Genomic DNA, 16,541 nt, shown 5'->3' on the forward strand with positions numbered 1-16,541 from the left:
TTGGGACCAGGATTTAATAGGAGAACACAGCAGGCTGGATTTCATTTGGCAATTTCCACAGTGCCTTCAATGATTACAAGCTGCACCCCAGGCAAAAAACAATTCTAAGATAAATGTTTTCCCAATAATGTTCTATAAAAGTGATTCCTGGAATATTACAGTCTCTAAAGAATTCAAGTTGTGGGACATCCAAAGGACAATGGAGAAAAGCACTAGTGGCTACAAGTAAGCTGCTATATATCTCTAACAATGACCTACATTCCCATAAATAGTGGAAAAAACAGCCTCCAGAAAACGTACACTCAGAAAAGAAGTGACATAGCAAGAGGGAGAGATGGCAAATGGACATGCAGAGTGTTGCACAGGGAACCACAAAATGTAAAAGGACGAAGGAGAAGATCTCTGGAGAGAGTCTGTAAGAAAGCAAGGACAGGAATCACACAGAATGAGAAAGCACTGATGAGATGTAATTCCCACTGAAGGGAATGTACATATCAATTAGCTCAAAGAATCATTGAAGTGTATGCATCTAAGTGTGCGTACGTGTGTGTGTGTGTGTGTGTGTGTGTGTGAGAGAGACACATACATATATGTCAAAATGAAGTTTCATATTGTGAAATTACCATAACTTTCTAATATTTGAAGGGCATCAAAGCTCTTCTTGCTCTCTTCCCAATTTTATTTGAGGAACAATAAAGTACATAATTTTATATTAAACTTGCCAAGGAAAAGAACTAGCAACAAAAGTCAGCTAGTTAAATATCACTTGAAATTAGTATTTTAATTTTCCTAAATATAGGAATCAGTGAGTAAGGATGACCTAAAGATATATTAATGAAAAATGGGTCACCATAACTCTAGATTTCAAGTCAGAAATCCCCCATGCCCAAATCTGACATAACTGCTAATATTATATGACAATTCAGTACGGGACTCCACATTCACAAAATGTCCTAAATACAACAATGTTTGTTCTTGACATTTGTGCAGCCTATAACATGGGCAACCACTTTCCTCTCCTTGATACTCTCTTACATCTTTCTAAGTTTTCACGACATTATTCTTGACCTCAACTTCATAGTCTCCTATGATGGATCTCTGTCATGTTAGTCATGGCCACTAACTGTAGGTGACCACCAGGACTTTGTTCTGGACCCTCTTCTCCTCTCCTATATTATTTCTCTTGATGCCCTTATCAGCCTCAATTACCACCTCTATCAGACGATTCCCAGATTTACTTATCCAGCCCTACCTCTCTCCTAATCTCTAATCATATCTCCAAAAATCTACTGGACATTTCAAACTGGACATGTCAACATCTCAACATGTCTAAAATTGAACTCATTATCTTTCCCCTAAACCTTCCCTCCACCTAATTTTCCTATTACTGTCAAGGGCACCACTATCTTCCCAGTCCCTAAGACTCAAAACCTAGGTGTCATCTTCAACTCCTCACTTTTTCTCACCACCCATATTCAATCTGTTCCCAAAGTCTGTCAATTTTACCTTGATAACATCTCTCACGTACAACCCCTTCTCTCCTCTAACAATGCCACCACTATAATGGAGACCCTCATCATCACTTCTGATTGGTCTACTCAGCTCTCAAATTGATCTTCTTAAAGCACAAAACCAAGCATGTTACTTCTCTATTCAATATATTTCAGTGGCTACCTAATACCTCCAGGATCAAATATAAAATCCTTTGCACAGCATTTAAAGATCTTCATAACCTGGCTCCCTCTTACCTTTCCAGGCTTTTTATAACTTATTCCCCGTACAAGTAAGTACTCTACAATCTAGGTTTCTCTGCTGTTCTTCAAACAAGACAAGCCATCTGTGGACTCCATACATCTGTGTTGGCAGTCTCCCATGCCTGGAATGCTCTCTCTCCACATCTCTTTGCTGGCTTTCTTTAAGCCCCAGCTAAAATACCACTTTCCACAGGAAGCCTTTCTAATCCCACTTAACATCAACCGTCTTCTCTCTATTAGTTCTCCCCACATTGTCATGTACATATCCTGTATGCACATAGCTTTTTGCATGGTGTCTCCTCCATTAAAAGGTGAATTGCTTGAGAACAGAGATTGTGTTGTCTTTCTCTGTACCCCTAGGCTTATTAGCACAGTCTTGATCATTTGCTTTAGCACATTAGCACAACACTAGATCATTTGCCTTACTGAAGACTATACACCTGTGGCAAAGAAAACAAATTACTAGTTTTTAATCCCACAACTATATCAACAAATGGAAAAATAGGAATTAAGACTCCTCTTGCCCATAATTCTATGACAAAATGTCAAATGACTCTAAATAGCCTATATAAATCTGGAATTAACATAACCAAATTTATCATTTGGATAATCTCTGCTTTCTGATTCCAAAGCCAATGGGAAATATAATGAAAGATTCCTTGAAGGTATCATAATAATCTTCTTTGGTCATTTCTCAGTATGATAAGCTAGAAGGTACAATGACTGCACTTAGAAATGATAGCAATTTTGAGGTTAGGGTCTACATGATGCAAGAGGTTGAGGAGAAGAGCTCCATTTATTTATGGCTCCTCAATCAGTTTTTGTTCCATTGACACTGCTCTACTTCTCTAAAAGATGCAAAAGGCAAAAGTTAGAGCAAATAACAGAACCAGAGATTTTGAACTTTAAGGGACCCAAGCCGCCATACAGAAAAAGGAAGCCTAGCCTACTGCATGAGTAATTATCTACCCTCAGCTAGGACCTTTGAATTCTAGGGTAGCTTTAATTGTTAGGAAATTTCCCATCACACATTGCCTAAACTGGCCTCTGGGTAACTTCCACCTGTTATTAGTGGTTCTGCCATCTGGTTCAAAAAAGAACAAATCAAATCCACTTGCCATGTGACAACCTTTCTGACATTGAAAAAGAAATGAGTTTAGAAAGATGTAATCTGACGATATTGGATCTTTGTGATTACTGCTTCCTTTTCTAGATATTGGCTAACCATTGTTTTTTAATAATCAACAATAGAATTTTTTCCTACAATTTCTAGATGTGTTCTTAATATCTCATTCCTTATCTTGAGTATCTGCTCCCTATTTAATAATTTTCAGTCTGTGATTTCCAGTTCAAAGAATGCTCTCCTCAGCAGACAAACAGGAGCAAAATAAGAATTCAGAGGCTCTGTTTGCTTTCTGGTGTCAGTTATCATCACACCAGGACACCAAGCAAGTGTCTTAGTCTTTCTTGGAAATCCTCATTCTCCAATGGGAGGAGCCAAGATGACAGAGTAGGAGGAAGTGCAGCCTTGCTCCCCAACACAACACAGTCATTTATACAGAGCTAGAAATCACACCAGACCAGGGATGATCAGGAAATCCAAGGGAAAAAAAAATCACAGGAAGCTATTTATAATTAAGAATAAGTGGTCCTAGACCCATACAGGAGGACCCTGACCCTCTGCCAAATGCAGAACCAGATATCCAATGACAGCACTGTTATTCTCTGGATCACAAATCCAAGAGGAGTGGTACTCCAGGGTGAGAAGAGATGTGGGACCTCACCTATGTACTGAAAAAGTGAGCAAGTTCAGAAGCAAACAGCAGTTTTGCGGTTCTGATCATAAGATTTGAGTAAAGTATTGGTTCCATCCTCTACCCCAATCTAAAGCCTGCAACAGAATAACTAGGGCAGATATCACAGACCAAAGGGGAGCCTGCAATTCTGTCATTCTAAACCTGAAGAGCTTTCTAGACAGCTGATAGTAGCTGAGGGCAACAGCAATCTACTAGAACTTCCACTCAAAAGCAAGCCTTCAGGAGTATTGCTCAGATCCAAACCCAGGTCAGGAATTTCCAGAGCTCCAATCAGGAGGGCAGTGATCAGTCTTTGCCAGACCACCTGAGAAGCCCTAAAAGGCTGCAGGTCTCTAGTATGAAACATCCATGAAGCCCTGGAATAACACAACACTCTGTTAGCTCCCAAGAAAGCAGCAGCTGGACCCATGAAGACAAAAGCCAAATTCAGACATTTTGAGACCTAACATAAAGGCTGAAGCCAAAGAAATAGGCTAAGAAAATAACCAACCAACCAAACAAACAAACAAAAAAAAAACATAAAGAGCTATTATGGAGACAACAGCACTCAAGACACAAACTCTGAAAAGGAGAATGACACCAAAACATCTATAAGCAAAGCCTCAAAGAAAAATATAACTTCACCACAATTCCAGCCAGAATTCCTGGAAGAGATAAATCGATAGTTTAAAAAAAAAAGCTAAAAAATGATATTAGAAACCAAATAAGAGTACTTGAATAAATGGGAAAAGAAATGGTAGATTTGGAAAGAGAATAAACCAACTGGAACAAAAGGTACAAAACCTTAACAAAAAGCGGGGAGGACTCCCTGAAAATCAGAAATGATGAAAAAAAGGTAATGATTCTATGAGACAACAAGAAATATTAAAGCAGTAAAAAGACTAAAACAACAACAGCAACAACAGAAAATATAAGGTATTGAGGTATTGCACAGCACTTGGAAAACTGATTGACAGAAAATTTAAGAATCATTGGACTACTTGAAAGCCATGATAAAAACAGAAACTTGAAAACTGTCCAGAGCTCTTAGAATCAAAGGGCAAAGTGGAAACAAAAAGATCTTACTGGTCACCTCCTGAAAGAAACACCCAAATGAAACCTCCTAGGAATATTATCACCAACATACAGAGCTTCCAGATCAAATGAAAAAAAAGTACAAGCAGCCAGAAAGAAAGAATCAAGGTACTGAGGAGCCACAATCAGGATCACATGATTAGCAGCCACCACTCAGAAGGAGCAGAGTGCTTAGAATACTAATTTCCAGAAGTCAAAAGTTACAGGCTTGCAACCAAGAACAACCCCTCCAGTAAAACCAAATAAAAATCCATAGTGGGAAAATGGACCTTCCATAAAATACCCCCCAAGGACTCTTCTGGAAAAGATTAGAGCTGTGCAACTTTGAAATACTAACACAGGAGTCAAGAGAGACTTAAGAAGGTGAACATGAGCTAGCAATTATATAAGGATAAACTTAATTTGAGCTGAAAAGTCTTATAGAATAAAGTTCGAGGGCTGTGGGGGTTAGGGTGTGGGTGGGCTACGGGTATGGGTCTGCCCCCCTCATGTCTTTGTTTTCAATCCTTACTTGAGAATCAATCCCTCTTCCCCAAAATAATGTTGTCTCTGGCATAAACTTATAGTTATTTGGTTTAATACAGCTTTTTTTTGACATTTTATAAAAATTAAGTGCCATTTTGACACTAATAATAATAAAAGTAAAAACTTTCTTATTAAAAAAAACCCTTGCAGATCTTTTCCCGCTTTCATTGGTTTGTTGCACTCCTTCCAGTTTCATCCTTTAAAGTCCTTAGGACTTGTTTGGTCTCTTAGAAAGCTCTCTTTAAATGGATTATTTCCTCTACTACTTCTCAATATTTTTATGAGGGACAATGGCATTAGCCACTGATTTACAATGGCTAAATTTCCAGTGAAATTGTTGCCTAACAGTTCCATCTATACTCCATTTTTTATCATATATAACTGAGGGAAATTAGTGTTATGCTATTATGTTAATAACCAATTATTAATTTGCTTTCTTCTATTTCTTCTGTATCTGTCAAGACTCCGCTCCTGAAAAGGCATCTTAACAGAAATAATGTGATAACTGATAAATAATGTGGTCAATTCTAGCCCCCAAGGCATTTGCCTCTTAACCAGGTTGGGTTGGGCCTCACTCAACTGGAAACCAGAGTTCTGTTTACTCTATCAACAACACTCTGCTTGCCTGAGACAATTTGGGGGGGGGGGGGAGAAGAAGAGATGAGCTTGTGGTAGCCTGCTTTGTCAAGGAGAAATAAAACCACAGAGAGCCTGATTGCTAAAAGGGGCTCAAAACTAACACTACTGAGTTGCTTTAGTCACATCCAAATCTTTGTGACCCCACTTGGGGCTTCTTGGCAAAGATACTGGAGTGGTTTTGCCATTTCCTTCTCCAGCTCATCTGGTCAGCCAGGCATTCTCTTCCTATCTCCCTACTTATCTTGGGAATAGCTCCCATTTAGCTATTTTCCCCCTACCCCTTCAGGTCCAAAAATCATTCTGCTCCACAGAAAAAACAAAGAAAATAAGAACTGATTGGCTGGGTTTGTTTAAGTCATCAACAATTATTCCATCTGTGCTAATGAATAAATAGCTGGGGGTCATGTCTTATATGCAGGTCTTACCCTTGAAATGAGAAGTAGAGTATCCACTCTACACAGCATGACCTTGATCCTCTCCTTTCTCTGACTCTCTTTGTATCCTCAATGGAGTTTTAAAAGATTTTCTATTGTCTTTCACTTTCCTTGCCAGACTGGGCTCATTCTGAGACACAACACCTCTGACACTATTCTGAAAAGACCCCATCCTGCTCCTGTATTCATTATCTATTAATTAACCATGCTCATATCTTCTTTAACATGTTTTAATTATCACCATGTTGGTTCCTGTATCGTCTGTTTCTCCATAAGCAGCTCTTGAGACAATTCTACCATTTCTTCCTCATCGGAACTTTTTTCTTTTTTCTTCCCTTCTTTAATTCTTCCCTTACCTCCCAGATTGACTTCCCTTAAAAAAAAATTAAGACACAAGATCTATTCTCTGAATCCTTTGAAATCTGTTCTTCCAAAATCTAGGGTACCAGTCAAATCATGATAGCTTTCTTCTCCTTCTCTAACCACAAATTCTAATACTGAAGTAGTCTCTACCCCACAAGGCTCCCATCATTTTTGTCTCAGTAACCACTTCTTCCTAGAAAAAAAAAATTTACATACCGAATAGCAGTTTCATTATTTTATCAACAAAGGATGAAATCGTTAAAGTCAGTCAAGAAAGCACTGGCTGCTTTGATCATGGGAAAGACAGAGTCCCAGCAAATGGCAGAATCGAGAAAGTTCCCTAGTCCTGCTCTATTACACCACTGGGCTGTGCGTGTGACTTTTCACAAATTGATGTTGTTCCTCTTTCCAAAGTTTTTCATGATTTAAACTTAATATGTAATGTTCTTCTTCCTATCAATTTTTATCCATTCTACTGGGTAATATGTTGGACTGGGAGTCAAGAATCAATCAATGAACATTTATTAAGTGTCTGCTATGTGCAAGGCACTTTGCTAAGAATTGTGGATATAAAAAAAGGCAAAAGGCAGTGGTGGGATCACAACGAGCAAACAAGTAAGTACAAGCAAGCACTAGACAGGAAATAGGGAAAAGTCAACAGAGGGAAGGCGCCAGCATTAAGAAGGGCTGGGAAAGGCTTCCTGTAACAGATGTGATCTTAGCTGGGACTTGAAGGAAACAAGAAGGCAGAGATGAAGAGGAAAAATGTTCCTGGTGTAATGGAAAGCCAGAGAAAATACTGCAAACTGAGGGGTAGTGGGTCTTGTTTGTGGAAAACCCAGGAGGCCATAGTCACTGGATCAAGGAGTGGGCAGTGAGATCTAGGATTGGAAAGGCAGGAAGAGGTTAGACCCTGGGCCTGAGGTTCCTCATTTATAAACAGTTTAGGAGTCTGGACTTGATGGCCTCCTCTGTGTTCTTCCAGTGCTGGATTCCAATTCTAGTTCTTATCAAGTCTCATGAAGGCAAATTATATTGGCCTCCTTACCTGAGGATCACCAGTTCCCCTCTCTAGTCACATTTATTTAGCGTATTTTTATACAACTGAGGCCAGGGGCTCCTTTCTTGGATTTTGTCTCATGAGTTTCTACTGCTAGTCTTTTTCATGAGTTATAGGAATTAATGATTTACATTTGAAAGAATAAAGATATTTCCTCAGAAATATCACCAGAGAAAAATTCAACAAAGGTTTGTTTTAAAGGAACTTAAAAATAAAAGTGTTTTAGTATCCATAAAGCCAAGTCAAGATCATCATGCCTGCCCAGACATGTCATAGCATGGCAAATCAAGCTCATGATTTTCATATGTCACCACATGTGCTTCAAATCACGGCAACAATAGTTTAAAAAAATGGCAAGATGAGCTTCTGGATGGCTTGACTTTCTGGAAAACTATCGCCAGCAGTTCCTGAATGCTTCTTTGACATAGGTGAAGTGGGTGTATGTGTGTGTCTATCTTGGAATATTATAACAAGTACAATGAGCTAGGAATGACAGCATAAAAGTCTATTTTACCCAGAGCATAATTATGCAGAGCTGACAGTTCCACTAAAAAAAAAAGTCACATGACCTTGAACTATTCAGTACTGTGCTGCCTTGCATCTACCAACTATCGAATAATAAAAATAATTCACATTAATTCACATTTACAACCCATTTATTAAGCCCTTACTATGTACCAAGAATTGTACTAAGTTCTATGGCTACAAAAGCCAAGTAAGAAGCTTATATTTTACTGGGGGAAGAAGAACGTAAGTTCTTGTATACACAGATAAGTTAATAGAAAATATGTACACACACAAATATTTATAGTAGCTCTTTCCACAGTTGCAAAAAACTGGAAAACTAAGGGGTGTGCATTTATTAGGGAACAGCCAAACAAATAACATTATATAATGTGTGGAGGCAGGTAGGTGGTATGGTGGATAGAGCACTGGACTGGAAGTCAGGAAGATCTGAGTTCATATTTAACCTCTGACACTTAACTAGCTATGTGGCCCACGGCAGATAATTAACATCTCTCTGCCTCAATGTAAAATGAAAATGATAATAGCATCTATCTCCCAAGGTTGCTGTGAGGTTAATAATGATTTAATTAATGTTTGTAAAGTGCTCTGAAAATTCTAAGGTGCTAGAGAATTTCCAGCTATGTAGTCTTTACAGTGAGCTATATTAGCTATACAGCTATTCAGAGAAAAATGAGAAGATCTATATAAACTGATTCAGAGTGAAGTAAACAGAACAAGAAAACAATTTATATAATAGCATTACAAATAAACAATTTTGAAAAGCTTAAGAGTGCTGATCAATGCAGTGAAATCATCAATGCAAAGGACAGGTGATGAGAAATACCAGCTAAGAGGTGAGAGATTGCAAAGGCAGAGAATAAGGCTGACATTTGGGGTATGGGCAATGAGGGAAGAATGTGCTTTATTTTTTTGGTTCATGATTACTGGAAGAGTGGAAAGGAGAGAAAATTAATATTTGTTAATTGAAAAAAAATTACTTTTAATTTTAAAGTACAAAAGCACAATTTTTAAAGTACAATAGTTGAGGAGAAACAACTAGAAAAACAAGTCCTATATAATTTGCAAGGCACTTGAAATGTGGAACTGGAACTCATGTCTTTGTCTAGCACTCCATGTGTGCTAATGAATAAATAGCTGGAGGTCATGTCTTATATGCAGGTCTTACCCTTGAAATAAGAAGTTGTACAACTTAGAAGAATAGCATATCAGTAAAATAAAGGCCCATTCATTTGAACTAAGGAGGATCTTAAATAGTAAAAAGTATCAATTATTTAATGCACATAGATACATATACAAATATATTCTTTTGAGTGAGTACACATATATATATATATCATAATTTAGTGCTGTTTACAAGGATAGTTCCTACTGGACCTTCTTTAGTGAACAAAAAGAATCATTTCTCATTAGCAGCATCATTTGCATATAGTTTATATGTAAGTGTACCCAAAAGTCTGTTCTCTTAAACAAGAAAGACATACCCTGTGATCTTTGCATTACCAAAGTGCTAAGCAAGCCTTTCTTGATAGATAATCGAAAAGCAATTCATCAGCCTACCCTATTTTAAATTACCACAAAATCTGAATTACTGGCATTCAAATTAATGGCATTTTGCCATTCTAAGAATTTTGTTGACAATCATTCAGTAAGGAAATGCAATTATTCTCACCCTGAGTGAAAAAAATCCTTTAAAAAAAGTGTTGGGTTGTTCTCTCCCCTTTCTTCATCCCCTGGCCCCTCATCCTTCTTCAAATGATCAAGAAGTAAGCATGGCCATGTTTGCTTTGCCACAGTCTAGATCCTCCACTAGAAAGGAGAACTCTTGGGAGGTAGGAGTAGTGCTGGGGGTCAAGGTCAAGACTGGCTCCAAGTTTAGCTACCTGGGAATACTATCTTCAAATAAAGTGAGTCAGCCATCTTAGTACATTGAATGGAATGGGAATGTGATTCAACAGCATCTAAGTCATTTTCCTGTTGAAATTAGGTTTTACAAGACAGTGCTACAAAATGACTAACTCACCCATCAACAGCTAGGAGAAAAGAAATGATAGACTGTATGGATTTCACTTTTTTTTCTTTTGAAAACCACATCAAGACTTATTCTATGCAGTGACATTATTTTCACTAGATCCCTACAATGACCCACCTTCCTCTATATGTACATTAGCAATACAGCCTTTTGGAGGAAAGAAAAAGGGATGGAGTGATCTATTTCTTAAAAACCACCACTGAGAGGTGAGAGCTTCTCAAATAAAAATATAAATAATTTAGGGGTTTTTTTTTTTAGCTTTGTAGATATACAAACCGATCAAAATAAATCAGAAAGAAAACTACTTACTCTTTGAGTTATCCCAGGATCATAGATTTTATCTTTTACTCTCAGGTAACCTTCCATCTACCCCATATCTATACGTATATCTTTATCTCCCCCACTAACACGTAAGCTCTGTAGGGGCAGAAGTTGTTTTGATTTATTAAGATGCCAGACACATAGCACTTAATAGGTGTTTTTTAATTGATTGACTGACCTAGTTCAACACCTTCATTTTAAAGATGAGAAAACTGATGCTGAGTAAGTCAATTCTGCAAGGTCACATACGTAGTAACAGAACCAAGATTTAAACTCAGGTTCTCTGATTCAATCCAGGGATCTTTTTACTGGGACTCCCCTATCTCTACCTGCCTATGATTCATAGCACCAACTTGTGGTTCAGAGTTTCCCAAAACAGTAAGCATAATTTGTCCAGGTAAGTGCTACAAAATGTTGTGCAGGGATGATGTGAGTTCTCCAACATCAGGTATCACCAAGCATTTATTATGTACCTACTGTATGAAAGGCCCCGTCCTAAGAGCTAGGAATACTAAGGCAAAAACCTGCAACCTGGACTGCCGTGAGGAGTTTTCATTCTATAAGGTGATATGTTCACACAGAGGTATAGACAGAAAGATGCAAGAATAGAGACAGAGAATGAAGCTGTGACTTCACTAGTAGAGGGCACTCCTGAGTGAGTGTGGTCCCTCTGCCAAGGGCATCTGTGTCTTCTCTAAAATTTATGGCTGCAGAGCACTACACACAACACTCAGCTGAAAGACTTTTCCAGGGTCATCAGTCCAGGAGATGTCAGAGATAGGACCTGGATCCAGGTAACAGGTTTAGAAGTCAGAATGCAAAGAGTTGAAAAGTGAGAAAAGCAGAAATGGAAGCAATAAGTCCAAGTGTTTTGCAAAGTTTAGTTGATAAAAGAGGGAGAGATACAGTAACCTCTCTTCCCGACCTATATGGCTAGATTTGAGGGTCCCACTACTTAAAAAATTCAAAGTCCTCCTTTGTCCATTCAGGAGAATGGCATTCCTGACCATTGTGCACAAATCACAGTGATCACTTGCAGGAAAGCACATCTTCCTTAGCATCCCTGGCATCCCACAGAACCAATTACCCTCCCCACCCCACACAGGGTCCCTTCTGTCACAGTTTGTTTGGCCTTTAAAAAGTCAGAGACACACGGACAAGCATGGACTGTGGCCTCACAGTTCACTTTTATAGACCATGGGAAGGGATACTTCTTCCAAAATAATTTGTAGATAATCAGCTGGAGTTCCTTGCATCTTTTCTGCCTCAGTGGGCACATTCACCCTTCCCATACAGAGAAGCCCACATTCTATAATAAGGGGCTTATCAAACTGAGACAGGCATTATATATACCCTCCTGACTTTCTGCCTTAGGAATACACACACACACATACACACACATACACACTCTAAAGAAAATTAGCTACAAAATTTAAACAGAGCCATTTGGGTGGGCCAGGGTGAGGGACGAAGTGGAGAACGCACAATGAGAGTGGCAGCAGTGGGGCAGAGTGGACAGATAATGTCAGCTTCAGGAAGGATGAGGTGATCTGGCCTCTGACCAATTCTGGCCACGTGACCTTGGGTAAGTCACTGAGCCTCTCAATGCCCTGATCTTCACTGGCAGAGTTAGTTCTCTAGAGTTCTCTATGGATCAAATAATCGACAAATATTAAGGTTCAGAAGCCAAAATATTTTTCCCAAGGAAAAGGCACTAGCAATTAAAATAGGAATTCAAATAAGATTTTTGTGGAAGATAGAAAGGAAAGGAAAGCAAGGAAGGAAACAAAGGAAACTGGAAAAAAAAAAAAGGATCCAAAGAATTCATTAAGCACCAGGCTTTGTGCCAGGCTTTGTGCAAAGCACTTCACCACTATTCTATCATCTGATCCTCACAATAACCCTAGGAGGTGGGTGTTGTTATTATCTTCATTCTGTAGTTAAGAAAACTGAGGGAGACAGAGGTGAAGTGACTTTCCCAGGGTTATACAGCTACTAAGTGTTTGAGGCCGGATTTAAGCTCAGATCTTCCTGCCTCCAGACCCAGGCGTCCTTGCACTGAGCCCCAGATGCTCTGAAGAAGTTAGGTGTTCAAAGAGGCAGAAGTCAGAGAGGGGGGGGGGGGCGGAGAAGCCAGTGCAGTCAGAGACAGGATGTAGAAAGTCATTTACGAGGAACAGCCAGTGGGCTGCTTTGGCCAGAACAAAAAGTACAGGAAAGAAATGAATGTAGAATAGGTTTGGAAAGGAAGGCTCAGTGGTGAAGGCCAAAGAGGATCTTTGGATTTGTTCTTAGAGGCAAGAGGGAGCCATGGAAACTTCCCTAGCAGGAGAGTAACACCATCAGACCTTTTCTTTAGGAATATCAATTTGGTACGTGAGTGAAACATGGATTGAAGAGGGAAGAGAATAAGGAAAAAAACTACATGGCTCTTGTGGAGGTTAAATCCTCAAAATTTGGACTGGATTATGAGAGAGTTGCAGAGAGAATCCATGGCTGGGAACCTAGATCCATGAAAGCATGGCGGTGCCCTCAACAGAAAAAAGAGAAGGTTGGAAGAGTGGGGGATATGGAAGTCTGATTCACAATTACACTCTTAATTCAAAAAAAATGTTTCCTTTTTCAACAGTGTGAATTTTTGAAAATTTGAAATTAACTGGATGAGAATTAAGGAGGTTTAAATTATTTGGCCATCTCACTTATTGACTCCTTGCTCTCAAGAGAGAATAATAATTAAAGTAAATCTTAATATAAAGAACAGAATTATTTGTCCAAATATATTCATGATTGCTAATGAACTGGATAAATCTATAGTGCAACATGACAAATTACATTTTTAAAAGAATATAATGTGTGCTAATATTTTAAGGTACATACAACTTTCAATCACAAAATAATCACTTTTAACAAATTGCAATTAACAAAAAATATATATTTAGGTTTAATATGGCATGGAATTACAGGAATTTTATATTTTCCCTTTTTCTTTCATCACGCTAAAATCCTTAAGAAATATGTAGCGTCTGCTGCAGAAATAACACTAATTTATCACAATGTGTGCCAGATTCTAGAAATCACAACAGTATGAATAAAATTCATGTCTGTAGCCTCAAATCAATTATCTTGAGAGAGAGAGAGAGAGAGAGAGAGAGAGAGAGAGAGAGAGAGCGCGCGAGCAATTCTTTCAATGCTTTGCTAATTGTAATCAAAAGATTATCTACTTGCCATCTAAATCAGAATACCTTAAACAGTAGATCAAGGGGCCTCCGTTCAATAGGAGAAGAACTAATAAAAATCCTAAGGGCACAATAAGCTTAGATACTTCACGGGAAACAAAGAAAACCAGAAAACCGGTTTTTTGTTTGTTTTCTCTGTGACTTTACTGAATTAAAGCCACCTATGTGAAAGTTACAAATAATCAGTAAAGTTACCAAGGTTATGTGGCCTATTATAAAAAGGTCCTATCAATTACTCCAATGGTTTTTTCAGTTCCACTTCATCTTTCAGCTTTGGATACCAAAGGGCACCATAAAGGCAGGAAGCAGAGCTGGACAGAAGTGTGAAAAGACTTGCAGAAAGAGGTTTTTCCTACCTACCACTCACTTCCACTCTTGCTGTTATCTAATCTCCAGCCTTGGCCAAAGTGGTTCTGCCCTCCATTCCTCTTTCTACAGAACACAACTTGTGAGAAACATTGATTTAAATTCAGCTACCACTTTTAAAACCAAACCCCTATACTATCATCTGGATTTTTTCCCCCTGCTCTTACTGAATTTTTAAAATTTACCTGCACACACTCTTCCCTGCCCCCCCCATCCTTTTTCTACTTTTTAGTTAGAGTTCAGGTAGAAGAGGAAAAAAACAAAAAACAAAAAAACAAAAAGTTCCTGGGTTTCACCCTCTAATTTCCTTACACTTAACTCATCCTTCTTCCTAAAAACATCCTCCTTTTCGAGGAAAATTTTGGCTTACAGTTGTTTTTAATAGAACTTTTTGAATATAACATCCAAAGTATATCAAATATATCTTTAAAAATATTATTCTAAAGAATAGTAATTCTATGACATGGTTTTATCAGTAGTTTCTATGAAGAGTCTTATGTCCAGGAATGACAGCACAGTCATCAATCCCCTTCTTCTGCAGGGAGAAGACTGCAGAACCTCAAGTAATTTAAGTGATTCTTTGAAAAAAAAATGGGTGGTAAATGCTCCCTAAGTTCCAGGTGTCATCCCCACTCCTAAAGTCAGGAGAGATTCCAGTTCATTTAAAGAAAGAAAAAAAGCTTGCTTTTGAATGCAAAAAAAAAAGAAAGAAAGAAAAAAAGAAAAAAAAAGAAAAGAAAAACATTTTCTAGCAGGTGGCTACTAGCTTTCCAACAGAAATGCTGCCTTGAGCATCTAAATCACTGATTCCCAATCCCTTCAGCATACAGATGCCCTATTACTTGTTTTGCTTCACTTCAGCCACACAAAAGGGGCATGCATGTAAGTTCAGGGGCAGGATATTGTTTTCCCCCTCCCTCTCCCATTCAAATATTCAGAGAACATAAAGAGCACATGCTCCTAAAGTAGGTCTACACATGGTCATGAGGAGTAGCGGTTGGTAAGTGGAGCAAAAGGAAAGCAGTGCACCAAGGTAGGATGCTTGGGAAGGCCTCTACTCATGTGGGCTATGCACATCTTCGGTACTAATCACTGCTCAGTGAAAGATTTCCATTTCATCTTTCTCCTTCGAGTTTAACTGAAACAACTTTGTTCCCTAATGTTGTTAAATACATGATTGAAAATGCAGTCAGTCCAAGAATACTGGAGGTGCCATGTGTTCACTGGGTAGGGGATCTAGGCCAAGAGAATGGTAAAATCCACCCAAGTTTACCTGTGCCCTTGAGAATTTATGACAAAAAAAAAATTTACACAAGCAAATCAGTTTGGAATGGGAATTTTTGGAGACTTTCAGCGCATCCCTTAGTAAAACTAATGTTCACATTTGGGAATCTCAAAACCAAAATTGGGCATCACTAATCTAAACGCTCCTACTCTGATGCCAAAAATACAAAATCCAATAGGGCTTCTCTTACCTTTCTAATAGGTTGTGGATTGCTTTGAAGAGCAGGGTCCTACATTCATAGGAAAGGCCATTCTCCCATAGTCCTTCCTCCACTACTATAAAACAAAACAAAACACAGACCGACTATTAAGCAGGACATCCAGATAAACAGAAAGAGGAAAATTTGAAAGAAATTCTTCTTTAATATGGTAATAATGGTCTTTTCCACATTCCTCATCATAATCTAATGTTTATTACACCAAATAATGCATACATGATAGAACAGAAATTTCAATTTCAAATTCATTTTTGATCTTGACAAAGTGATAGGGAAAATCCTGTCCAAAGTAATATTTTCAATATCAAAACAAAAAAGAGAATCTATTTCTGGAGCCCTAGACGGGAATAGTTATTCTATTAAATAATTTTAGCTTCCCCCTCGAAATTCTACTTCAGTCTAACAGTCGTCTTCCAAAATTCTCAAATCATCAAGTACAGCTCAGAATAGAAGAGTGACTTTGTAGGCGAGAATCTCCTGACCACTGTATTACAGGCATAAATATCTGGGGTGGGAAACTAGGAAGAGAAGAAATATGTTATAAGTTTGCCTTTTTTTTTTTTGGTCACACTGGGGAAAAATTAGTGTACTGGCAACATTACTGTATTAAAAGCCACTGAATTTTATTGCCGAAAGGAACCATGAGATCATCTGATTCACCCTCTTCCACATAGAGTCAAGATACTCAAGGTAAGACAATGCATTGGTAGGAGAGGTAAGATGTGAATGTAGCTTTAGGCCAGGGCACTTTCAACTTTACCATGAACTGAAATCGACAATGAATAACATGTCAGCCTAGGAGTTAAAGAAGACCTGAGTGCTAATATCACCTATGAAACTTACCACTTATCTACCACAGACAAGTCTCTTGACCTCTCCAAGCCCCAATTATC

The 16,541-nt window shown here is 38.3% G+C and overlaps 1 protein-coding gene across 6 annotated transcripts in view; it reads right to left on the reverse strand.

Annotated features, from left to right (window-relative positions):
- MED13L (mediator complex subunit 13L) overlaps positions 1-16,541 on the reverse strand; it is a 395,342-nt gene that overhangs the window by 163,312 nt on the left and 215,489 nt on the right. For 4 of the 6 annotated variants that reach the window (XM_078154351.1, XM_021008010.2, XM_021008009.2 and 1 more), the window contains exon 3: positions 15,622-15,706. The exons of 1 other annotated variant lie outside the window; for it this stretch is intronic. In XM_078154351.1, coding sequence (XP_078010477.1) covers positions 15,622-15,706 — 85 coding nt within the window. The remainder of the gene's footprint in view (positions 1-15,621; positions 15,707-16,541) is intronic. One more of the 6 variants, XM_021008008.2, reaches the window with a different exon arrangement.

This window comes from Phascolarctos cinereus, unplaced genomic scaffold, assembly GCF_003287225.1.
Source record: "Phascolarctos cinereus isolate Bilbo 61053 unplaced genomic scaffold, phaCin_HiC Scaffold_4;HRSCAF=312, whole genome shotgun sequence".
Classification (NCBI taxonomy): Eukaryota; Metazoa; Chordata; class Mammalia; order Diprotodontia; family Phascolarctidae; genus Phascolarctos; species Phascolarctos cinereus.